Source organism: Lycorma delicatula, chromosome 6 (genome assembly GCF_047948215.1).
Source record: "Lycorma delicatula isolate Av1 chromosome 6, ASM4794821v1, whole genome shotgun sequence".
Taxonomy (NCBI): Eukaryota; Metazoa; Arthropoda; class Insecta; order Hemiptera; family Fulgoridae; genus Lycorma; species Lycorma delicatula.
The window spans coordinates 36,486,278-36,514,074 of NC_134460.1; the positions used below are offsets into that span (position 1 = coordinate 36,486,278).

The window sequence follows — 27,797 nt, forward strand, 5'->3', positions numbered from 1 at the left end:
TTTCATTCTTTTATTAGATGGCAAATTTTTATAAGATGATTAAATCAATTTCATTTATAACAAAATTAAACCTTATCGAATATAACACGTTAATAAAATGCTAAGCTTATCTTCATTTTTAAATATTTGTTACGCTTACATAAATTCCATCCACAGTATATCATCTCTTGGGGCTCCCTGAACAATCAGAATGAATTTTTAATAAACAAAAGTTTTCTCTCAGATCATTGTTTGGTATCCATAAGTATAAATCATTCGTATTATGATGCATTTATATTTATTAATGTAAAAATATTTGCTAAAAATATTAGCAGCTTGTTCCTAAAAAATAACATCCACCTCTAACAAATTAGACAACAGAACTGTTTTCATGTAACTTAATACAATACTTCGACTTATGAGAAATGGCCTTTTATACTGCCATTACCATTTTTAATAAAAGAATTACTGAACGAGTAGAAAATATTCCAAACAATTTATTTAAAATTCACTTAAAAGATTTTATTTTATAGAAACAATATTACTAAATTTTTAAATAAAATTAATTTTAAAAAATGTAATAAAAAAAACACTGAATTTTCTCCATCTCTATTCAACAAGTTTATAAATTTCTACTCAAATAACTATTGATTTCTAAATTGGGTTTCATTTGTGGTTTTTTTTATATATATTTTGTCTCTTCATGTATTTAGCTTAACAATTTTTCATGTGTTCATATTTTAATTAATTAATATGGACGTATGTTAATTACACCAATTTTTTTTTTTATTATTTATAATAATTGTGCATTCTGTGATACAAGGTTTTACCAAAGATTCCCTTGATCCTTCCAGACAAACAATACAGCAGTCCCCTTTTTTATCTGTGGTGTACCAAATTCCTGACATGACCTGTATAATCAGAATAAAAGATTTATTTATTATTGATTTTTTTTTTTAATTTACACAGAAAACAAATTAAATAACTATAAAATTTACATAGTTAAGTATCTGAAACTCAGACCTCATTAATTAAAACTCCTTGATTTATCAAATCTGTTTATTTCTCTTTCCCTTTGTAAAATAAAACTTCTTTAAATAAAAAAATTCTATTGAAAAGTATAAATTTTTGAGAAAAAGACTTACAGAAACCAAATTTAAATATAATGTTTTTAATAACTAATGTCAAAATGTTTTAAGTTATTAAAAACATTATTTTGTTCCTAATGCCATTTAAAAAGGTTATTTAAAATGTTTTCATTGCTAACAATCATAGATATATTATAGACTTGGCCAAAATATGTATCAAATTCAAATTTCAAAGTATCACTCACAAGCCTCACATAGAAGTAATGGCCTGAATAAATGAAGTAAAGGAGTTTAAGAGGTCCAAAAAAGGTCTGGAAAATATGGTTTGTTTTTTCATTTACTTTTACTTTGCCATTTCATATACATAGATCATAATTCAAATTATATAGTTACACTTGCTACACTATAATAAAATACTGCCTCAGTTTTAATGTTTTTAAATCAGTATTTCTCAACCTGGGGATCATGGTGATATGAAACGGAGTCACAAAATTAGCCAACAACTTCATACATAAACAATAAAAAAAATCATTTATTATAAACATTTTACTTACATTTATAAGAACACATCTTTAGAAAATAAATTAACAAGATGGTTGGTTGCATTTGTGTTAGAAACACACAAAAGCAAATTGTTTTCAAGTGATAAAAGACGATTCTTATATTTGGGTTTTAGTGCAACCATAGATGAAATACCCTTACAGAGGTAAGACATGGCGAGAGATTAATATTTTTCAATGCTTCTGTGACTAAATTTCCATATTCAGTTCAACGAGCAAGCCAAAATGTATCTAAATATTCAGATTTAAATTGTAGTTGTAATGTTTTATCGGCAGACTTTTCAATGAGTTAGTTGTGAATCTTAACTGGTAACTCGTTAGCTGCAACATTTTCACTAAATGGATTTAGTATCTATCTCTTTGAGAAATTATTTTTATCTTCCGAGATATACTCTGCTAACTGAATTTTTTTATGTTCAAACATCACACTCTCATGGCGAATATATGATGCAAGCAGACCAAATTACAAGGAACACGTATACAAGTTGGAACTTATAAATTGCTCATGTTTGTACACTTCATTCAAGCATGTACATACCTGTCGCTATCAATGCAGCTTAGTAGTTTTAACTAGGTTCCATTGGATTGTGGTTGGGGGGGGGGGTCATGAAATATTCATTACATTCTTTTTTAATGCTCAGGGTCATGGACACTGAGCATTTAAAAAAATTAATATACTATTTAAAAAATCTAAAATACTATTCAAATAAACCTTTACTTCAATTTGGTTGTAATTTTATCGATCCTTATTTTTACTGAGTTTTTAATTGACTTTTTTGCAATTTGTATAGCACAAAACACACATAAATTTAAGTGTTAAATTAATTACAAATAACCTCAAAAAAGACTGATGGAAAAACATTACTTTTTCAAGCACAAACTGTGATGTAATGATTTTTTTATTCTATTTGCGTTTACAAAGATAAAAAAAAATTATGTCACTACTGCTTTCTTTGCCTAATATAAGTTATCATAACTTTACACAGGGTAGGCTGCTTATTTTTCATGAGATCATGATGAAATCACACAGTTTTACTCTCTGGGATATTTTATGCGCAAGAAGTTAAACCTTTATACAATCATCGATTTTAAGAGTCCCATATATATAATTAATTTAACTAGTGCTAATGATACGTGTCAGTATCATTAGGGATTTGTTAACATCATGTCTGCAAAAAATATAAACCAGTTGTTTATCAATAAAAGAAAAAGTAGAAATCTAGAAAACTTGAAAAATTATATAATGGTTAAATCTTTAGCTAATGAAACATACAAAAAAAAAACAGAATAGAAACACACAATATTTCAGACACTCAGAAAAATGGAGCAACCATTATGATTTATGTCACAACTCAAAAAAAAAAAAAAGTTTTTCCAGAACACAATGAGAAAGCATTAAATGAAGTGGATAAAACTCTTTTCTGATGGTTTGTTTAAAAGCAATCACTTGAGCTAATTTCTGGACCAGTTCTAATGGAGGAAGCTATTATTTTTAATGAGAAACTAAATGGAAATTATGAAACAGTACAGATAATTTGTAAATTCTGATTCATTTCTACTTAATGGATATTTTGTAACATATTTCTCTTTTTTATTACATTTTATACATGTTCTGAGGATCTTTTTTTAATTTTACTGATTTTTTTTACTGTCACCTTTTTATTAAGTGTGATACTCATTAAACACTGGAAAGATATAGCCAGTATATATTAGAACCCTTTTTTAATTTCCCAATTATCCAGATTTCTATTATACAGATTTGTCCTTGAAAAGGTCAATCCAGCCAGATTATGTTGTCCTCTTATATGTTATAATGTGGTTGTTTTAGTATGTTCTTTTCTATAGCAATTACTTTAAAATGATATTGTCACTGTAGAATTTATCATTTAATAAACATCCTCACACATATTATGTAATTATTTGTATGGGATCTGGTATTCAAACTGGCATTGGAGGCAAGCAAAGTTGCATGATCAATAGGATTTGTAAATTGTTAATAAACTAGCAAGTCATTCATCATACTTCTGAAATAGTCAATTAATTCTTCCTGTTTTCCTTGTTTTCAATAGCTTCTATAATTTTTGTATATAATTTTCTATAATTTTTGCCCACTTCTTTAAAAAAAAATTGGTAAAGAAGGAATTTCATTTGTTTGATTTGAACTATTTCTTGCTTTATTAATAAATTTTTTTTTTAAATCTATCTTTTTTCAGTTTATAAATAGTATTACGATTATAAAGGAATTATAAATACGTTATTCTACAGTTAACAAAAAGGAACTCTTTAAACATTTGGATGGGTGGATTAAGGAAAAACCATGAGCAAACCTCGATCAAAGCAGCATCACAAAATAAACATTTAATGGATAAATATGATAAATGATAAAAAATTATATTAGTAGATAGAAATAATAATTATATGAAATAATAATAATGGCAATTAAATGATAATAAACAAATAAAATAGTGCAGAATTATAGTTTTTAAGGTATTCATAGGTACACATTTGAATATAAGTTTCAGAAAATTCAAGTTTATGTTATTAGTATTAACTCATCTTCATTATCAATATTTTATTAGCAAAAAATTAATCATCAGATTAAGATTATTTCTGTAAAAGGCAATCATTTAATTTAATTTTAAATAAATGGTCTAAAAAGTTTTTTTAGATTAACAGGTTATGCGTTTAAAATAAAATCTATAACATAATAAGGTACTTTCCCATACACTGAAGTGTAACAAGAAGATAATTTCTATTGTCTGGTTTACATATTTCCTCACACAGAACTGATAAAATACTTAATTTACTAAAAACTAGTCTACATGATCACATATTTAATGGCATAAAACAAAAGCTGTTGTGTTTTGAAAACTTGTCCTGTCTTCAAAAAGTGATTGCAACAGTTAATTTATAAATGAAAGCTGTTTAATACTTCAGTTCGAATCAATTCAATTATATTTAAATATGAGTGACATGGAAAGAAATGAATGATGTGGAATTTATCCAGAAGAAATTGTAATACTGTTTTGACCTGTATCATGTAATATTAAGGACTCTATTCTTTTTTTATGCTGGAAATAATGCAAAAAGAAATGCTTAGTGTTGCCATGGCCCTTTCATATGCTTTATTTACGGATATAACAAATACTTTTTTCTGCTCTTCTTGCATGAATTTGTAAATAGACAAATTTGTCCATTTACAAAGTTATACTTAATCTTATATGATAATCGAACCATATAATAAAACTGATTGCTTGTATCTTAATTTATCAGAATCTTTAAAAATATCACCATATACATATCTGCCCACAATAATACATTAAGAAATTAATCAGAATCATTAAAAGAAATAAACTGACACTAATGCATAATTGAGACTTGTTATACAGAATGAATGAGGCAAGAAACTACTTGTTTTATATATATTTATTAAAACAGGCTAAAAAAATTTTCACTTGAAAGATAATGTTTATAAATAAATAAAACAGACGATTCAACATTACTGTTACAATAAGTATCAGCTCAGAAAACAAAAGTAATTAATTTTTTTAAATTACCAATGAATAACAATAATGAAAATAGTTTGTATAGATGTCAAATTTTTATGAATTTACACTGACGAGCAACATCGTTCAAACTTTTTTACATAAAAAAAAAACTTTTAACTTAACATAATGTATAGCTTTTTTACATAATTTAACCTTTTTTAAACTTTTTTACATAATGTATAGTTAGTTGCTTTCTTTGAAAGTAATAATGTTCAGTGTCACAGGATGACTTGTATGCTAAATATCACTAACATTTATCTCTCTCTCTTTGTCCTGTTTAGCCTCCGGTAACTACCGTTTAGATAATTCTTCAGAGGATGAATGAGGATGATATGTATGAGTGTAAATGAAGCGTAGTCTTGTATATTCTCAGTTCGACCAATCCTGAGATGTGTGGTTAATTGAAACCCAACCACCAAAGAACACCGGTATCCACGATCTAGTATTCAAAGCCGTGTAAAAATAACTGGCTTTACTAGGACTTGAACATCGTAACTCTCGACTTTCCAAATCAGCTGATTTGGGAAGGCGCGTTAACCACTAGACCAACCCGATGGGTCACTAACATTTATCTGGAATTGAGATGCTCATGAACAAGAGCTGTTTTAGCTCGGTTTTGACGGAAATGAGAAATCGCTGGACCCCCTACCGTTCCATACTATTCCTCAGCTTAGGGTGGTCATCTCAAAATCATCTACAACCATTATAGTTACTGCCTTTGCATCCGTAAAATTAACAGTAATTACTACTATAAGATATTGAAAAACAATATATATATATATATTGAATAACAATAAACGATTTGAAAACAATTCACAGATGATTCACTAAGCAGCAAAAAAATGAAAATGAAAAATTATTCTTTAACATAATAGAGCTATTGAGGTAACTAATGAAAGAAAAACAAAACAAAATGTCAAAGAAAATAATCTGTCGCATATATTTCTTTCAACAACTATCCCTAACAGAGATATAATTTGGAATCTGCTCTTAACACAATGTACAATAAATATATATATAAATCTGCATGCGCGTGCACACACACACACACACACACACACACACACATACATACATGAAAATATTAAAAACTAACAAAAAATTTTTGTTAAAAAGATAGAAATCATGATGAAATTTTATACTAACATTTATAAAATAACATTTTAATTAGTAAACAGAATTTATGAATAACACGTTAAATACTCGTATGTTGGCAGAAATGTTCTGATTACAATGCATTTGGTATGCTTCATTGCATAACATTCCTGGTAAATATTTTAAGTTCTATTAGTAACATGATAATGTAGAATTCATTTTTAATTTAACTTAATTTGAGAAATTATGATGCTAAAATCTACAGCATAATTATATAACATTAGGTAAGTTTATACAGCACTTAGAATAATTATATATTTGGTAATTAAGATAATTTAATTTATACAATTTTTTTTTTTTAATTACACATTAATAAATTGCGTCATATGTTCGTTGCAAGTGATCTGTTTGAACAAAAAAAAAACTTGTGTTTAAATTATGCAGTACAGGTAAGCATATTTCTTGATAATAAAATATTATAAAATAATTGTATCATATCAAACACTATCAACAAAATTACATAAATAGCTTTGTTTTTAAATAAAAGGAACTGCAATATTTGTTACAAGTATAAAATCATAAATTAAATGAAGTAACATAATAGCTACAATAAATGCAAAACCACATTATGTAATTTTGTTTTTTGACACCATTCATTTGAGTGGTTTGCTGTAATTCTCCTTTTTTTTTATTATGTGATAATATTTTATTCTCTGTATGATTACTGCAACGTACATCACTGGCAATTTATTTTATATATTCCAATTTTTATCTTCCACATTCTTCACCTTTACAATGTACAAATCCTTTACCTTCCACTTAATTAACCTTGACCTAAATGTTTTAATGACTGATCGAGAAACCTAGTTTGTCAAATGACCTAGTTTGTCTACATGATTCTACCGCAAAATGTTCACCTCATCTATGAGGTTTGATAAAAAATATGAGGAATTCTAAATTTTTCTGGCTATATAAGTCCAACTGTCAAAATATTTTTTTTATTGTGTTGGTACACTTGTGCCTAATATATGTTTACATTGGTGGCCATACTTGATGTTTAGTTTATTGTTGGCTGTTGAAAAGATTGCATGTGTTTTGGTATGGTCAGTATGGTCAGGTATGGAATAAAATACAGCACTGCATTGGAAATGTTGAATGCTGCTTTTAGTGATTCTTCTATGAATAAAACATGCATTTAGAAATGGTACAAGCGCTTCTAAGAGGACCGCTGAAAGATGATGAGCATCCTAAATGTCCCAGTACATCACATCAACAACCTATGACAAAGTCAAAAAATCTGGTGTGGACACCACATAACTTCCTTGTACACCTATTAAATTACATATACACATTTTTTACAAAGGAAAATTACATAAAATTTTATTTCATTAATAATTCTGATATTGTAAAAATGTTTTTACAAAAGAGATTAATAATTATTAAAAAATCAATATATTTAAAAAAAAAAAAGTTAAAAGAAGGAGATAAAGTCAGATTTGAACCTATTTGAATTTGGATTCAAATAGAGTAGACTAGTTAAAAAAAATTCATTATTAAATTGTTCATTAAAAAAATTATTCAAAATCAGGGTTGTTATAAACATTTCATTTGAAAATTTCATGATTTTCCATATATATATATATTTATAACAAAAACAGACTTTTAATATATTCCTAAATTACTCATTTTATTATAATTACATACTGAGTACAGTATGAATTAAAACCAATTTATATATCCATTATTACCTATTATCCTGATTATCCATGCATAATATGTGCTAAAAATATAATTTACATTATAACAAAGTTCTTTAGTTAGTCACAATAAATAACTTTATGTCCTAGAATCGCATAGTATTTAGTAACCCACTTAACCCACAGATATTTTTTAGTATTGACTATCATTTGCCGTATTTACTCTAACTAAACGCAATTTAGTTAGGGCAGCTATTTATTTTCTCAACAGAAGTTTTTAGTTAGGGCTACTAAAGAAGTTTGGTAATTTCGCAGTACAAACTCGACCAATCAATTAATTTTTCCTGAAAATTCACATTAATTTTTATTGATTTTTTCCTACATGAACCCGTAATTTACATATAGAAAAATTATATGCAGTGATTTTAATAACTATATCTATATCTATAAGTAGAAAGAAATTAAAGATATATTAAAACAGCATAAATGAATTCTGAGTTAATTTAATGATTTGTATACAGTTATTTATGCAACAAGGGCGTGAAGTAACTTTTCATGCACGAGTTTACTTCTGCGCACGAGCCACCTAAGTTCATGAACGTGTTACATATGTAACTTTTTATAATTTTGTGCGCAAAAATATGACAGATAATTGTATTTAATTGAAATTATAAACAGGGTCAAAATACTTTAAATTGATATATAAATTGCTTAACTTGTAACGAGTTTTAATTGAAGGTAGCAACATTTCAAAAATTCGCCCAGAAAAAACAAGATGTAACAAATATTTTAAATTTTTATCAAATTTTATGTAAAAAAAGGCGGACAAGAAAAAATTTTAATGTGCAAAAGTACTACTTCTGTACACTACTTTTGCACACTAATGCCAGAAAGTGGAGGTCTGCCACTGAGCACAGTGGCAGACCTCAGTACTACTACTTTTGCGCACGTGATTATAAAAAGATATTTTAAAATTTCCAGAAACTTTTCAAATTTTCATGATTTTCCAGACCCAAAATGAAATCCTATGAGTTTCTAGGTTTTCCAGATTTTCCAGTCATGCTAACAACTCTGAAAATGATTAATAAAGGTTGTTTAGAGGTAATATTGAAATTTAATACATTATCAGAAATAATATCACCTTCAGAATCGACTATCAAAGGATTTTTAAACCAAATAAGAATAACTGCATCTCTTCTCTGAAACCAAACATAATTTTAAAATTAAATCTTACATCTCTTCAAAATTACATATAATAAAACACTTAATTGCATAAGCATTGAAGTATTAATTTAAAATTACAAATGGCTAATAGAAATCGTCCAGTTATGTAATTCTTTCTACATTCACCAAAATGAATTAAATAAAAACAATTTTTAAATCCAGCCAATAGATTATAACGTTACAGAATAATCTGATAATTAAATAAGCAACTGAGGACACATGTGTCTTGCAGTTCTCTTTTGTGTTTTCAAAAATTGTAGTCTTCATTTTTTGGGTGTACTATATTTCAACTGATGAAAGATATATTTCACTGTGATAACTAAAAAAGCTTATGGGAAATAAAGAAAAAAAATTTAAAAAATGAGGTAAATATAAACTTATTTAAATTATTTAATTAGTACGATAAATTATGCTTGTTATAAGTAATCACTGATTTATGGTTGTGTACTTACGAAGTATCTTAGGATAAGGATATAGTGAATAGGTGGAGTGATGGTGTAGCTCTTGCTGCAGGTTGTGGTTTACCGCTTTGTAAACTATCATCATTTTAATCTGAGTAAAAATATAGATGAAAATCATAGTTTACATGGAGGTCTTTAAATATACAATTAATTTGAATATCAAACTAATTTGATTTTACATCCAGTCTGTGATTGGTTACTACAATCTCATTTATTTCTGCAAATTTTAATTACAGAAATCATTTCTGCTGTAGTATCACCTAGGACAAAAATTTTTCTTTACCAAGAACAGGAATGACATCATCATTACAATACTAACATTCATTTAAGTTTGGTTTGAAAAATCAAAACAAGTTTTGGTTTTTATATTTATGAATGTGTCATTCTCAAATACAATTTGAATTCGTCTGGAATGCACTTTGACTTCTGTAAAAAGATGATAATATTCACCCAATTCTCAGTTTTCTTTTAACTGAATATGTAGCAAACCTGCTGCATTCACTTAAGTGACTTGTTAATTATCACTTTGTTGCCAATTACATCTCATCACTAGCATTACTAATGTCACTTATCATGATTAAAATATTTAAAATTAATATATTACCAATGTTCTTGATGCCTCATCGAATGAATGAAACGGGATAGATCACCTCCTCATTATGTTCTGCCTACACTCACCATGAACTATACCTCCACCTGCACCATGAGCTACATCATTACTACATGCTAACTATGTCTTTAGAATGGAACTATGTCTCTTCAGAATAAAATTTTAAAAAAATATCAAAAACTGTTCATTTTGTTTGGTTCAAAAACCTCTTTAACAAAGATCATGACAGCCCAGCCTAGACTAAGAAAAATTTTGTAGTTAGCATTTACTGAAAATTGCAAGCTCTTTTATTTTTATTGTATACAAATAAGAAAGAAAATTATGAATAACTGCTTGTGATTTAAACATCCTTTTGAAATCCCTAATCCCTATCCCAATTTTTTTAAATAATATAGCTTGTTAATCCTTCTGATTATCAAGTTTCTACTTAAAATTGTTCCAATAAATTAGAATCAATATTTTTTAATTACAGAGTAAAAAAAATTGAACAAAACACTAACTGTCAAAACAATATCAAAAAATAAAATATTTAAAACTCTAAAAAACTAATTGTACAGATACTTCAGTATTATTTAAAAGATGTTTAAATATTTCATTAATTAATATATAAAGGTTAACTATACCTGTGTACAAAAACACTTTCATATTTAGTCATAACGTTATTTAATGTTGCTGACTGTTAAAAAGCAATTCTTTTTCTTTCATACTGCCTTACAAGTTCTTACATTTGGTTCCACTCACTTCAATTTCTGAATATTATCCTTTCATTTGTCCTCAAGCTTTCCTCTTGGCCACCGTCCTATTACACTGGCCTCCTTCATTTGTTTATTAAGCCTGTCCTAACCATATAAACTAATCATACAAGTTACTGTGTTACAATCTTATTTGATGGAGGATTCATCCTCAGTACAATGTTAGTTATTCCTTAATATCCCCTTTCTTGTCATCACTAAAATGCACATATAAAAGTATAACACGGTAACTACTACACAACCAACTGGCCAGCTGCAACAGCATTTCAACCAAAATTAAAGTTTCTACACCTTTAACAGATCTTAACCCAATCTGGTGATACTGAGCAGCTATAAATTACAGCTATCAAATATACTCCCAACTATTTATCCAAATTTAATTTTGAAATTATATGGCTCAAAACCTACTTTAAAACTGTAAATCCAATACTAGATCAGCACTTAATCTTCTCTATCCTCAACCTGCCATTCTTGAAACACGTCGTAATAGAAACATAGTGACTAAAGTAAATTAATAATTAGAAAAGTTTGTACACAATTAACCAATACATTTTTTAAGAGATAATAATTACAAAAAAAGACAGGATTTTTAATGTAAAACTGCAATAAAAAAAAAATTTCAATAAAAAAAATAATACTACAAGTTATATCTGATCCTCTTCAAAATAATATATTTAAAAAAAAATACTATTATTACAGAATTATAAAATCACTGATAAATGTATAATTATAAAAATATACTTTTATTTAGTAAAAGATAATTTATAACTTAATTATAAATAGTAATACATTAATATAAATATAAAATTAACAATTAATTGTACTTTAATTTATTATGATCAAAACAACAATATGTAAATGAATTTTATTTTAACTGCATACAATAATATTAAACCATAACTGTTTTCTTGCTTGTGCCTAATTCTGTTTCAATGTCAATACTATTCATTTAACTCATTATTTTCTTCTGTCGTAAAATTTCCTTATCAATAGATAAAATTTAACTACACTAATTTTCAGTTTTCAGCTAAATTATTACATTCTGAACAAACAAAAGAAGTAAGCCACTTGTTGTTGATAATGCCTACATTTAGTTGGTTTGAACATTTGGTTATATTATTTACAATAGTGTTACCGGTGTTAATTGGATTATATTTTGGATTCTGCAAAAATAATAAATTAACTCCAACAGAATATAATATTTATACAGTGAAAACCTCAAGTGTAATTCTAATATCACTGTCTCTCATAGCAAGGTAATGGAATTTTAAAGTTTAATTACATAATACCAGTAATTATACTCTGGACTTAATAATAATAATCATTAATTATATAATTTTTTACTTGTATGCTTTTTATTTGGTTTTGACTATAGGAAAACATTAGAAAACTTAATCTGCAGAGGACATTTCTTTCTTTTTTTTATATATTTAACCTTTTATTAATAAAAATTTTGATCTGATTTTTTTTCACTTTTTGAGTAGCTATATAATGTAGTGATAAGTTTTGTTATGAATTAAAAAGCTGGGTACCTGATTTTGTAGGGTTCTATTTTTCAACATTTTAAGGTCTCCAGAGTTCAAAAAATGGCAAAAAAGAACATAAGGAATTATTGTTCTATGCAACTGCATCTATTTTACTTAATTTCAAGAACAGAAATTTATAACCCATGAGTGCTATCTAAATCCAGTTGAACTTTGATAAAAAGATTACTGGAACATTTTTTTTAAAACCAATATACTTTTAAAGTTGTAGTGTAAGATAATTTAAAAAACTTTCCTTCTCATAAATAAAAAAAATCACATTTTTTTATTTTTCAACATTTTAAAATAGAATACATAAATAAAAATGGATTATAAATTTTTATTTCTTTTCAAGGAATTATTTTAGGATTTTATTTTATTTTTCAGAGTTAGGGAAACGTGACTTCAAACAAGTATTTTTTTCTTTTGTTAAAGAAAATAAATTTACTTTTTAAGTAAATTACGAAGTAATTTAATCTTACATAAGAAAAGATTCACCTTAGGAAAAGATTTGGATCCTGCAGAACAAATCACAACCATGATTGTAATAAATTGGGTTTTCAATTTTAAAATTCATCATTTACCTACTTAATTTTCATTTATTTCAGCTGTTCCATAATTACAGTTAGTGTTTTATTTTTTTTTATATAAGAAATGTCATGCCATATGTTAATCATAATTTTAATAATTAATAAATTTTAACTGTAAAAAAACATTTCAATTTTCTATTTTCATAAATACACAAATCATTTATTACAGAATTTTATTTTTCTACCTACTGTACCATTAGTTACCTAATCAATTACATTTATGATACTTGTAATTATCAGACGCACTCTAATTTCGTTATAAATAAACAAAAGAAAAAGTTACTGTAATTTATTTATAAAACAAAAGGTTCTATCTTAAAACCATTTAAGGAAAAGAGTTGTTTTATATTGTACCTTGTTTTTTTTTCATTTGATTAAAGAACAGAATGTACAAAAATTTCCTAAAAGAACTTCTATGATCCATTACTTCTTTAAAAACATATAAAAAGGAATATAAAAAATACTGTTTATCAAACTATTAAATATTTACAAAAAAGCATTTCATTGCTTGCTTAAATATTTCTAATTTTTTTCCAATTTCCCTTCAAATGACTGCTTTTAAATTCCATTATTTTAGTTTTTCAGTGGTGCCCAAGTTAGTTTCACTAATAGATTCTATTTTGCAAATTCAATGTTTCATGGAAACAAACACTTATGTTATCTGTCCTATCAACATGAGTTTAAAGTCAATTTGTTCAGAAAATAAATGGCTGCAAGTTAGTATACGTAAATTTTTTATTTTCCTCCAAGAAATTCTATTTGTCAAAGGTATGTTTTTATGGAGTAGAAACTACTATGGGACTTTTTTTAACAATTGGAAGGAATTATAACTGCTATAGTACTAGTAGAAGATTTTCTCCTCCTTCCTTAGAAAAGACATTCTGAAATAATGAGAATTTTGTGAAACCTCAACTTTTTGTTTTTATTTCTCATACGGAATGACGGAATGGAAATTTTGACTTTTAGCCCATGAAATTTTTTTTAGATAGTATTATGAACAAAATAACAGATGAAAGTTACCCACAAGTAACTTCCACAAGCTAAAAAAATGCTGCAAAGAATATTTGTATTTATTATATTACATAATTAGGTCGCAAATATGATGTTTCAATATGTCCTAATCAATGTTACAATGTGTGTGTGTTTAAAACAATAGCTATGAGACGGTTTGCAATACTGCCTAGATATGGCAGTTGATGTAATCAACACAGAATATTAAAATATCTCACAACTGTAAGACTACTGTCTGAATCTGGATTTTTTTGGGTCTGTCACAAGAGCTTCTGAAATACTATGCAGTTTTAGTTTATGTAAATAGAGATTGTTTACCTATTTTACATGTTTTGTAATTTTTTAATTTCATTTTTTTAAGTGTCGGGTATTTTGATCCTTTGCCATGTTTTAATGCTGTTTCTCTTTATCCTTTTATTTTTGGCATTTAAAAAAAATGTTTTTTTTTTAAAGATTATTTTTTTTTTGTTTTTAACAAAACAAAAAACCTTTAATTTTTCACCAGTATAGTATAATTCTTTTGTTTACAAAATAAAACTAAAGCTGAAATAAGTAAGGCTAAGTAACAACTGACACATCAGAGTATACTTTAGATCTTTATGGTATCTTTTAGCTACAACAAAATTATTCAGTAGAAGCAATTTGGACCATAAAGCTGCAGCCTGTGTGACCTATGTAAAACTATTTTCACTAGAGCCAGTGTACTGCAAGTAAATCAGATTTGTTCGATTGTTTGTATCAGCATATTTGGTTTGCAATATAATTTGCTTCCATATGAGATGATGTAGTTAGTTAGCTCTTCTCAACTTAGGGGCAATTTTTTCAAAGATAGTGAGATTATTATAAATCTGTAGATTTTATTTGTCTTGTTCTGAAATCTGTGGTATAATTTGTTTATTAATGTTCTGTTGTGTCATTTACTTCTGCTAAATATTTTATTGGGTGTAGTTCACCCCAATAGTTTTTATGTGAAAACAGAATAATTCTGTAGTTTTGAATGTCAATTCCTTACACACATCAAAAAATTCCCTTAAACATAACTTAACTGCTTTTTATGAAAAAGACACACATAAACATGATGGATTCCACAATTATAAGACATCAAAACGCACGTGCGCAAGCACGCACATGCTCAAAATCTGTAAAAAACTACCATAGCTTAAATGCTTATTCTCAACCCTTTTAATCACTCAATACAGTATAAATCTAAACCTGGCAATTTTTGGAAACTTATCTTACTGGAATAACTCAAATGGAGCAATTTAAGCTGATTTGAAAATTAACTTTTCATTTTATTAGAAGTGCTTGGTTGTATTATTCCTATTGATCAAAACAAACTTTTCATTAATTGAAGCTAACAGAATACTCAATACTAAAACACAATAATTTTGACAAACACAAGAACCACGTCAAATTTGTTTTTTGGCTATTCAGGACACAGAAGAATAAGTGACGAACCAGTCTAAGCAAGGCTTTTCCAGTAGTGTATATAATTATATGCTAAAGTCTCCTTGCTAAGTTTTTCAAAATAAAATTGTTTCTTGAAACAATTTTATTTTAAAAATAAAATTTATTTTAAAAACTCAAGAGTTTTTAAATGCACTGTGCATTTAAAAACTCTTGAGTTTTTAAATGCACAGTGCAGAATGTACTCAACAAAAATAAATAGTTACAAAGAATTTTATTCCCCTACTGAACTGGCAGTCTTTTTAAAACATTAATCAGTTTATCGGTTTACTCAGTTAAGGGAAGAAGGCAATGAAAAATCATATCTCTTCTCTTTCTTTAGAAAGTCTGGCATGCAATACATATTATGGAGATTTGCTTGCTGTTTTCAAGAATGACTTGCGACTCATGTCAGGTCACACAGAGCCACAAGGTTATTCTATCTACCATACACACAAGAAATCTGGAATAAAATAAATAAAAACATTGGTTTATTTAATTGTATAAAATCACAATAAATGCTTTACAGTCATGTTTCAGGTACTACACTGCTTGAAATACCAAGTGAAATATATGTGTATGGAACGCAATACTATGCTGTAATACTTTCTTATGCAATTGTCACAATTTTTATTCTACAATTTTATTTACCAGTTTTCTATCAATTAGAACTTAATTCACCTTATGAGGTAAATATAAAGTTTGATTATTCTGTGCTAATCTTGTATTTATAAAAATGTTAAATATAAGTAGTATAATAGAAATAAATTTCAATTTTAAAGAATGTTTAGAATTTGTTAAATATGAATTATAGGTAAAGTACAAGTACTACCCAGGCATTTAAGCCATTTGGTAGCTCTTTTTGCAAACTTTGGTTAGGAACAGAAATTTTGCTTTTTACATAACAAATATTTGCAAAGTGCTTGTAAATGTATTTGCCTTTTCATTAAATCAGTAGTTACTTTATAGATTACTATATTCTCACCATTTCAAACAAATCCATTGTGACTGCTGACCTAATTCCCACAATACCTATTCTTAAAGAAAGAATCAAGGACATGGAAAGAAGAAGGTCAATGGGGAGGGGGGAGAGAGTAAAGTAGTGGGGGAAGGGGTAGAAGGTAAATGTGAGAGGGGGATTGGTGTGGTGCGTAGGGGAGGAGGGTGTGGTGAGGGGGAGGTGTGAGTGTGAGAGCAGAGGGGTAGAGGTGGATGTGGATGGGAGGGCAGAAGAAGGAGATAGTGCGGAGGGGTATGGGTGGTGGTTTATGGAGTGGGAAAGGAGGGATTCAAGGGACTGCAAGTTATTCAGGAATTCGTGATAGCTTACTTTCTTGTTGAAGGGAAAAAATATTTATCACTAAAAACCATAAACAATACCATAAATAAATTCATTCTATTCTGGCCTTGGATAAGCCAATAATCCATATTGATCTAGAACTAACTACTCAAGTTCTTTACAAGCTGTCACTTTTCAAACCACCACTTACCTTATTCTTCTACTTTTTTCCCTGATTAGGTAATGCAGGAATTTTTAGACAACGAGCTCCATCCATTTCACAGATGATGGGGCAACCACATCCAAACTTTGGCTGTAGGTTATGCCTGTGATTTTGTCAAAGTTCTGTTCTCAACAGGAAGACACAAAAAAACCTAATCAATTAATCAATGACCCAGGACAAAAATGCCTAACCAATAACTCGTTCCTATTAAATAATTTTACAATTTCACCTAACAATAGTAGTTAAGTCTAAGCCAAAATTCTAGTTCTAAAATTCAGTGGAGCATAGTTTTCCTTTGAACAACAAATAGTAAACATAATATTTACTCTTCACAAATATAAAGTTACTTTAAATAAATTAAAACAGTCATAATTAAGAAAATTTGAGGCAAAAGTGAAATGACAACAAATCAATAACAATCTCATTTATTCTCTATATTATTAATACTTAATCACAAAGAATAAATTTTAAGATTTGAGCAAAAGAAAAAGACTAAAAGGAATAATGGTAAATTTTTTAAAAAACAAAATAATAAAGATAAAGTTAAGAAGAAATAATCTTTACTAGTTAAGGATTAATTAGTGATATTTATTTGATAAACAACCCAATGTTTTTTTTTTAAATATATTTGATAAAATATAATATACAGGCAGATTGTCATCAATACAATTTTTGGTTACAGGAGTTGCTTAAAAAATAAATCAAATCAAATTCAAAATACCTTCAGCTAATCATGATGCCTGTCTAAAACATACAAAAGACTGAATGAACATACAATGATGTGCATAATATGAAATGCATGCAGTATGGAGTCAGTGTTTCATTAATAACTCTTTCTCATACCAAAACCTTTATTAGCTAGATGTTAGATTTTTATGTAAAAAACCTGTATTTATAAAAAAAATAATGTTTTTTTTTGTTTTAGTACCTGGAAAGACGGTTCCATTACAGTGTTAGATTATTAACTTCTTTACTTTACTTGACGTCTTTTGTAAGTTGTTTTATTTCTAATTTTTATAATTTATAAAAACTCATAAATATTCTAGAATAATTTTTCGATTATGGACAGTGTATTCAGTTATATCTTTGCCCATGACAGTCAGCAACAAAAATTATTTTAACTTGTCAAATTTGCAGCCATCTTTGTGACTAGTGCTGCTGTTATTGATAGGGTTTTTTTAGTGGATTATGTAAACTTGTATTTAGAACATCATTGAAAAGTTGTTGGATTTGAATTATTTTATTAATTTAATTATGGTCATTGTATGTTTATATATTTATTATATGTATCCATTTAAAAATCAATTTCACCTTTTTATGATGCCTTAACAGACACACATGACTTATCAAGTTTAAAAAATCACATTTAAAAATGCATGAAATGCATTTTCATTTCATTTCAATGCGATTACATGTTTTCAATGCTACCATCATCAGTTAAGAAAATAAAAAAGAATATTTAAAAAATGAAATAATTCATTTCATTTTCAGTCTTCCAGAAAAATTAATAAACTTAATTTAAATAGAAATAACCATTTTATTGATATTATGATTATTGCATTTATTCTACATTAACAATTCAATAACAGGACTAAAAAATCACCCTGTAGCATGTGTATTAAAGTGATTACTTCATTAGTTTCGATTTTTTAACAAAAATATATTTTCCTCAAATATTCATGCCTTTCCTCAATCATATATTTTAAAGCATTGTACATTTTCATTGAATTTTCAATTTTAAACCAACTATATGTTACTTATGTATATATAATACAATATAAAAATTAATGAATTAAAAAAAAATTTACATAAAGGTATTCTCATTTATTCAAGAATGCATTTTTATACGTCACCAAATTTTTGGAGTTTAACTTTACCATCAATTGTAGAAAAAATAATTTAATTTTTAAAATTAAGTTTAAAGTTTTAAAAAATATATTGGTTATCAAATTTTTATATGTAACTAAATTATGTTATCTGTATCTACTGCAAACAATATAGCCACCATGATTAAAATTTTTTCCCATTCACTGCTTTTCTTTCTTTCTTTCTTTTTTTCTTGTTTAGTCTCTGGTAACTACCGTTTAGATAATTCTTCAGAGGATGAATGAGGATGATATGTATGAGTGTAAATGAAGTGTAGTCTTGTACATTCTCAGTTCGACCATTCCTGATATGTGTGGTTAATTGAAAACCCAACCACCAAAGAACACCGGTATCCACGATCTAGTATTCAAATCCGTGTAAAAATAACTGGCTTTACTAGGACACTTGAACGCTGTAACTCTCGACTTCCAAATCATCTGATTTGGGAAGACGCGTTAACCACTAGACCAACCTGGTGGGTTTTCCCATTCACTGCTAATTAAAATAATCTCCTTTATAGTTAACCTGTGTATTTTTAAAACTTTATCTTTGAATTTATTAGTATTATTTACCTGTAAAATTGCAATTTTTTCTACATTATTTATAGTATTTTTATGAGAGTTACATTTGATATTTTTTTTTTGTTTTTATATGCTATCGTTAGTTAAAAGCTTCTTATAAATGACCTATTGGCTTTTCCTATATACATTTAAACACATTGGTCACACTTAATAAAAATCACAATTTTAGTAATTGTTCACATTTTCAATTGATCTCTAATATTACATATGATTGTTCTGACATATTATGAACAAAAAAAGTGTTTAAAATAAACTGCAAAAATTTAAAATTACCTGTAAACTGCAAATCTCAAGTAAACACATAAATACATTTTCTTTCAGTTCGCCATGTAAAAAAACACTACAGACATTCAGTTCCGTAACAGGCCATTTAAAATTTACACTAACAGGTAACATTAATCTAACTGTATTTCTGGCTTATCAATAACATCCCATGAATCATTTTCAGCTAATGATTTCAACTAAACTTCCATAGCGTCCTGCCACTGCTTAGCAAAAACAACTGATTTTTTAGCTTCTTCATATGATGTTGGTTCTTCAATATTCAATACACTAACAAAGACAGTCTCATAATCATTATATTTAACTAGAAGCTGCAGCTGATCCCTAGGATGAAGCTGTTTCTATCAGTAGGGTTATGTATGTTCATGTTCAGGGAACTTCTTTTTAAACTTTCATCTGCAGTCACATCCTTAATAATGTTTACAATGTATTCAACTTCAGATGTAGGTTCTTCTTTCTTCATGTTGACATTACAATCAAAAAACATAAAAGAACTTATTCGGTTTACAGAGAACAAAAACAACACTACTTTTTAACATTACTGCTTTCATAACTGGAAAATTAACTCTCAGTCCTTTGTTCTTTCACCCTAACCTACAAGAATTTCCTTTTTATTTTCAAGATCAAGCTTCTTTTTCTTCTCTTTGGTATACGCACCCACACTTCTGTATCAAACAGCGGTTTATTATTTTAAAATCAAAACTTTGCTTATTATTTCATAATTCATAAGGTGTTTTACTGTTAACTGTAGCTGCCTCAATGATTGTATGCATTTCTTGTTCAGCACGACCATTCTGCTTGGGATTATAAGAAAAAGTAATTTGATGTTCTCTTCCTTGCCAATTCAGAGGTTTTTTCACATAGTGATTAACAAACGCTTTTCCATTATCTGTTCTTAAGACTTTAATTTTTTGAACCATTTGTTTTTCACATAGTTTCACAAAAAGTTCAAGCTTACCACAAACTTCATGCTTGTGTTTTAAAAAATACACCTGTCTATAATGCAAATAGTCATTTTTCAATAAAAATATATAACAAGAACCACCTTGAGTCAACTTCCACAGGACCACAGACATCAGCATGGATTATGTTTCCAACTTCAGTTGATTGTGAATTACTTCCTTTTAATGAGTTATGATGTTGTTTTCCCTGCACACAGGCTTCACAGAAGAAGGTTTCATTTTTATCTTCACACATAATAGCACTCTGATTTAAAAAGACTTTTCACATGATTAAAATTTTAATGTACCAAACTTTCATGCCACCAGATTAATTAAAGATTTTTTATTTGAGTTCACTATGCCACCATTAACCATACAACACGTTGGTCTACAAAATTCTGGTTGTCCTGCAAAAAGGTTTATTTGAGCGTCTAGCCAACGCACAAACTTAATTTGTTTTCTTGTAAATTAAGTGTGCTTCACAGGCGTATGACTTCAAATAAAAACCATTATCCAGAGCCTTGCCCTAAGAGAAAAGTTTCATCCTTAAATCAGGCACAATTTTCATTTTCATATTCATTATCACTTGTCTATTGACCATTTAATAAAAACAGAACCGCAACCAACTGCAGTGATTACTGAACCATCACCTATTCTTACTTGTTTCAGTTCATTAATTAAGCTTTACATACTTGTACTTTCTAAACATATTTAGATCATGCACTACTATCAAGATACTATTCTGTATCCAAATTCACCTCAGAGACTTCAATTAAGGCCAATCTTTCATTTGAATCATTTACATTTTGTTTATTTGCCTCTGACAATTTCTTTTGACGAAACCAACAATCTTTTACACAATATATTTAGTTTTCATAAAACCTGAATAATTTTTACACCGATTCTTTTTATGTCCAACCTTTCTACAAGAAAAACTTTTGAGACTAAATTTATTTACATGTTTAGCAGTTAACACCACAGTATCTTCACTAGATTTCAAATGCTCTTCTTCAATCAATAATCTAGTTGTTAAATTATTTAGAGTTTGCTGATTTTCACCCACTGATTTCCAGGCAAAAAAAATGATCAAAGATGAAATTATTTTTGTAATAACCAGATTACAAAAAGATCAGATTTCAGGTATTTCTTCCTTATTGCTTAAGAGAAACAGTTAAATTTTAAATTTTTGATAGAAAGTCCATAACACCATTTTCAGACTTCAAATTAAAAAATTGTAGCTGTAATAAATGAATATTCATACTTAATTGATGCTCATATATTGTTTTCTGTTTAGTCCAAATTTCATTTGCAGTCTTGCACATTAGAATGTGCGACTAAGGCCTGGATTCCACGCACATTAATAACACTTCCTGTGCACGTACATTATAAATTTCATACTTTTTCAATTCTGCAGCTTTCAAAACATCTGGTTTCTGTATATCTCCATTGGTAATAACAAAGAGATCTTTAGCTATCAATACTACTCTCATCTGGAATTTCCAAATATTCCAGTTATTTTAATTTAACTTCATAAACTGCTGTGATTCCATATTTACCCACATGGTCACAACTAAACAAAATTTTCATGACCTCTGTACCTTTGTTCACAGTTACATATCTGGGCCCATAACTTGTTGCAGAGTGCTTTAATAAATATTAATAAATACACATATTGATGACCAGCAGTTTACTTCTAAAAGTAGTTTTAATAACTCAAACTCTAACAAAAACTCCCATATACTGCACATATTCTCTTTCAGTGTTAATACACTACTGTTAATATGGGCCTCACTCGCTATCGATTGACACAAAGCCCATATTACTGTTACAATTTGGTCGCTGAAATTCAGTTAATGAAATAACCTTAGGAATAGCCTGAGCTATTGTTATAGATTGTTACAATAGCAATAGGTTATTGTAATGTCACAGACTTGAAGAAAATAATTTTGTATAACAATATGCTAGCATCTAGTTATCTTGATAATTTAGTTAAACAATCATTTCACAAATCATATAAATTAAAGAATGGGCAAGGAATAACTTCTTTTAAGGAGACCTGCACCTTTTCTCAAGTAGTTCTTTAATAAATCAAGGAAAAGCAATTTCTTACACCACATATTTGCGTACGTCAATGCCAAAATAAGTGATCTGTTACAGGCTGATCCCATTCTGAATATTCTGATTTCCTAAGGGATTATATGTGGGATGAATGTATATTACCTAAAGGAATGCATACTATGCCCAGATGATAATTAATTTTTTTGAAGCATTTCCAATCAGATTCTCAAAACCAGGAAAAGTAGAATATATAAATAAATGAATCACTAAAAAAGAAACGGAAATGCAATAAGAAAACCAAGTCGACAACTACTATTATCTGAAACTTGTAACAGAATAAGTTTGGAAAGAAGACAAATGAGGGAAAGAACTGACTTCTCAGCACAATTTTTAGTAATTCATTAATACATTTATTTCTCAATACATAGAAATCTCTAAAAAAAATTCAAGTTAGTGATAACTTTTATAAAATATCATGTAAACGAATTTAAAATAATAATGAAGACAATGAACCTATTCCAGTGTTAAAAAGGAATGAACATAAAATGATTTTACAAATTGAATAACAACTCTAAAACAGTTTAAGATTTAGATCTGATATCTTTAACGTATGATAAACTAAAAATTTATTTTTACTTTATTTAAAAAGTATTTATTAAAAATTTCATAGTTATATGTGCAGTACGTTTTTAATGGCAAGCCATCAAAGTCAAGTCAAGAGACAGCCACTCAGAAAATAGAGTATTTTCATTTTCACCACATAACGTACTTTAAATAGTAAAAGTTACTATCTGACACCATTAAACAATGAACAAAATTATTTAAACAGTGATGAGACTTGTTTTGATACAAAGCTGAATAGTTCTTATTTTATTAAGATCAAACTCCAGTAAATATAATTTCTCCACCAATAGTGGTTATTATTATTGTTTGATGAAATAACACAGAAACTTAGAAGTTTTTACATGGAATATGGAAATGGAATTTTGTATCGTATGAAAAATATCATGCCTGACAGAATTTGAATCCCGGATCTCAGGATGAAAAGCGAAGATCCTATCACTCCGTCATGGAGATTGGCTAATTAAGTTCTTGAGTTTATAAATTAAATATAGCCTATATCTCTGAAAATAACCCTACAAATTCTTTGAAAAAATTTAAGAAACAACTTACTTTCTTAATATACAGAATTATACTACTACTAGAAGGTTCTCTAAGCACCATTATGCAACTCCTTTATAAGTGCTGTTATTAAGTGGCATGTGAATAATGATGTCCATCTTGAAACAGACAACAATATTATACTTGATCTATGATGTATTAGTTCATTTAATTCATTGTTATTTTTTCCAAATTTAATATGCATTTCAGATTGTACAAGTGTGGCCACGGCTTTTATCCACTAAGAGTAAAATTTGCATGTTTTAATTAGATCTTTATATAACTATTCTGTTTCTATTAGGTTAATTTTAAAGTTTTGTTCTATTGCTCTGAACAGTGAATGGATAACGCAACTGGGTCAATCTATTTGAAGTGACCCAAGGGTGGTTGCTTGACCAATTCAAAAAAAAATTGAAACTTACCCAATTGTTTCCTACATATCTCAGGACATTAAAACTATTTTTTTAAGCAGTTTATCTGTGGCGGCAATTTTTGCTAAATGCGCACACCTATTTTTCTGATTGTAAGGGTTTATGGAAAAAATCATAACTAAAAAAACTATTGTTCCTGGAAGGATGAAACAAAAAGCAATTTATTCATATTTTCTCAACGTAAAAGATTGGTCCATCAATCTTAGATAGGTAAATTGAAGAGAGATAGAAAATTAATAATAAAGTTGAACATGAAAAACGGTGAAATTTCACTTTTGGTAATTCTTTTCAATAGACAGGGATGGCATGCACAGTTTGAATGATTTTTTTATATGTAGGTATATGTTAGTAGTTCTAACATAAATAATTTTAATGGTGATATACTTACCCCTACTGTTATGAATTTTTGAAAACTAACTTTTTTTTAAATGCAAATTTTGGCTTCCAATAACTCTGATTGGGCTGGTGATAAAAATCTCAAATTTGCACAACCTACAGTGTTTTTGTATGTGTTTATGGCAAGTAAAAAGGTTTCTTGTGTATTATACTAATAAAAATGTAACAACCTCTCAAAAATCATGAAAAACGTGTTAAAAGCAATACCAATTTGACTCACTAAATAAGTGCTCCAAGGGAATTTATTGTCTTCTTTGCACTTAACATTTTTTTATATATTTTTTGTATTTAGCCAATTGTATATTATGTAGTTTCCTGCCCTAATTAAGATTCAATATTAAATTTCTTTACAGCATTAATTAAGATAATAAAAATTGAAACCGAATGTGAAATTTAGAAAAAAATTAATTATTAATAAACTCCATATAAAAATATTATAAACATGGCAATAATATTTCAAATTTTACTTTTTATATGAATATCCGCAACTTTGTAATTTATTGGATACAGCATTAATAAAATGAGTAAATTATTAATTTAAAAATAAGAAGTACTTATTTAGCAACACTTTAAGTAGCGTTCCCAGTTTTGCAATAATGCATCATTATCACATATAATGTTAAATGAATCACATATTGGTAAGCTGTAACAGTCATTTCAACAAGATTCAGTCATTCACACCATACTTGACAACTCAGACAATTTTGCTAAAAGAATGATTTTGCCAAGTAGATAAAAAACTCATTGTATTTAAATAATTACTGAAAAACCTTTTTTTTGTACTTATCCATAACAAACGAGTGTATAATTTCCCCCACCTAATTGTATTGGACAATTACTTACAGTTATACTCATATTAGTTATATAATTAACAAACTTGATTTGTGATATTTAAGTATGTTATTAGTCGACTGATGACAGCCAGAGATCTCTATGAAAGCATAATCTGTGGTATATGATGTAACAAGGGAACTCTGCTAAATGAAAATCGAAATGGTGCCTAACTGTTCTGCTGTGCAGTATATTATAGCACTTTAAACTACCCACAACTTTTTCCATGTTTTGTGTACGAGCATCATACTCTGGCAGAATCGACATAGTTATTTTATCTAAGTTTAATATGATTAAACCACTGGGTTGGTCTAATGTGAACTTATCATAAATCAGCTGATTTCAAAGTTGGGAGTTCTAAGTTCAAATCCTAGTAAAGGCAGTTACTTTTATATGTATTTGAATACTAAATTGTGGATACCAGTGTTCTTTGGTGGTTGGGTTTCAATTAACCACATATTTCGGGAATGGTCTACCTGAGACTGTACAAGACTACACTTTATTTACATTCATACATATCACTCTCAATCATCCATCGTCTGAAATAATAACTTATGGTGGTTTTGGAGGCTAAACAGAAACAGAAAAAGTCTAATATGATTAGAATCCAGCTTTTTCAAGTCTGCAATACACTTCCGGTGAATTGTAATAAACGACACACTTTCTTGATAATGATTTTGATGGTATACATTATTGTGCTAAGGATCAGTCATTATTAATTTAGAAGGACTCTTTCATCAATATGCAAATTTTACCCAGTTTTTACTAAATTAAAAGCACATGTCATAATTCATTGAGAGGCTGTAGACATAGAGGTTATAAGTATTAAATCACTACATTCACAGACAGGATATAAAATTTACAACTACCTTGATAACATACATATAACTTTTTCTGTACCATCTGTCAAACTTACCTTTCATTGTATTCCTTTAACTTCAAGTGATCTCATCAAATGATATTTTTTTATTTTGTTTAATTAAATATTCCCTTATTAAAGTCAAAATAAAACTGCTGCATAACACATAAATCTATATTCTATTTTTGCAGTCTTGCTCAGAATGAACTGAATCTACTATATTTCAATTAACATTTTTTTATTAAATAAAATTCAAAATGGAAACAATCACAAAAAGTGTTATTTAAAAAAAAACGAAAAAGTGAATAATGTACACTACAACAATGACTGATAATATGTTAACAATCTATTTGAGGAATAAAACACACTGTCAAATTATTGAATTTGATGTGACAAAAGCATTGCATTTGCCATAAATTTTGCCTAAGATACCAGCATGAATCTTAGCAATGACAGATAGGCAAGGTATTAAATAGAGATCAATAAAATATTTTCCAATAATAAGACTGTCAGGGCAGGTTTAAACTGAAATACAGAAAACATTGCTAAACCCATTCGTAATTTAAAACTTATTAATAATTCTACTAGATTTTATTTTTGAAACATTAGGATTTATAGAATTGTACAAATTCCACGAGAACAAATAATAAAACATTACAAAGAATATAAAACACATTATTATAATAAGCAAATACTTACTATTGTATTCCATCTGCTCTAAAAGATCTACTAATATACACTGTTGCTGCTTAGGATAATGCATGAATTCAACTTGAAGAATATTTTGGGCAACAAATTTTCCTTTAGGCATAATCTTTCTCAACACCGAATTCTTTCATATATTTCATGGCAGCATATATAAATTCCACATGTCCTCTTTTATGGGTCTCCCTAACCCTGAAATGATTCAATAATTCTAAATAAGTTTCTTTTGATTTGTCTTCAGTTCTTTCAAAACGGTTAGGAGCCGATAGTTTTTCATCATCTCTCTTAGAAGAGAAATTCTTATTGAATGTATGAAAGCACGTCCTATTATTAAAAATTACTTTTCTATGTAATCCATCACAAACGTTTAAAAAACCAGTAATTTTTTTAAACTAAGTCTAAAAATTGCTCGTGACATTATTAGTAGCCGTTAAATAAGAATTACCGGTCAACATAAATTAGGATACTTGAAAAATCACATGTTATTTATAAATCATTTTATAAACTATATACATTACAAAAAAAGATATTTAAAGACAAAAATCATACACAACGCTGAAACAATATTATTTACAGTAATTATTTTTTTCATCTAGGGAT

At 27.8% G+C, this 27,797-nt stretch overlaps 1 protein-coding gene and 1 long non-coding RNA gene across 2 annotated transcripts in view; one reads left to right on the forward strand and one right to left on the reverse strand.

Annotated features, from left to right (window-relative positions):
• Positions 1–27,579, reverse strand: LOC142326978 (uncharacterized). The gene is made up of 3 exons (XR_012756880.1): positions 27,192–27,579; positions 9,109–9,166; positions 1–890 (listed from the first exon to the last, which is right to left on the reverse strand). It is a non-coding gene; the product is annotated as an uncharacterized LOC142326978 (long non-coding RNA).
• The window catches only part of LOC142326977 (sodium-coupled monocarboxylate transporter 1-like), a 50,145-nt gene that overhangs the window by 776 nt on the left and 21,572 nt on the right, over positions 1–27,797 (forward strand). The window contains exons 2-4 of the mRNA XM_075369709.1: positions 12,035–12,270; positions 16,114–16,273; positions 18,012–18,077. Coding sequence (XP_075225824.1) covers positions 12,095–12,270; positions 16,114–16,273; positions 18,012–18,077 — 402 coding nt within the window. The 5' untranslated portion in view covers positions 12,035–12,094. The remainder of the gene's footprint in view (positions 1–12,034; positions 12,271–16,113; positions 16,274–18,011; positions 18,078–27,797) is intronic.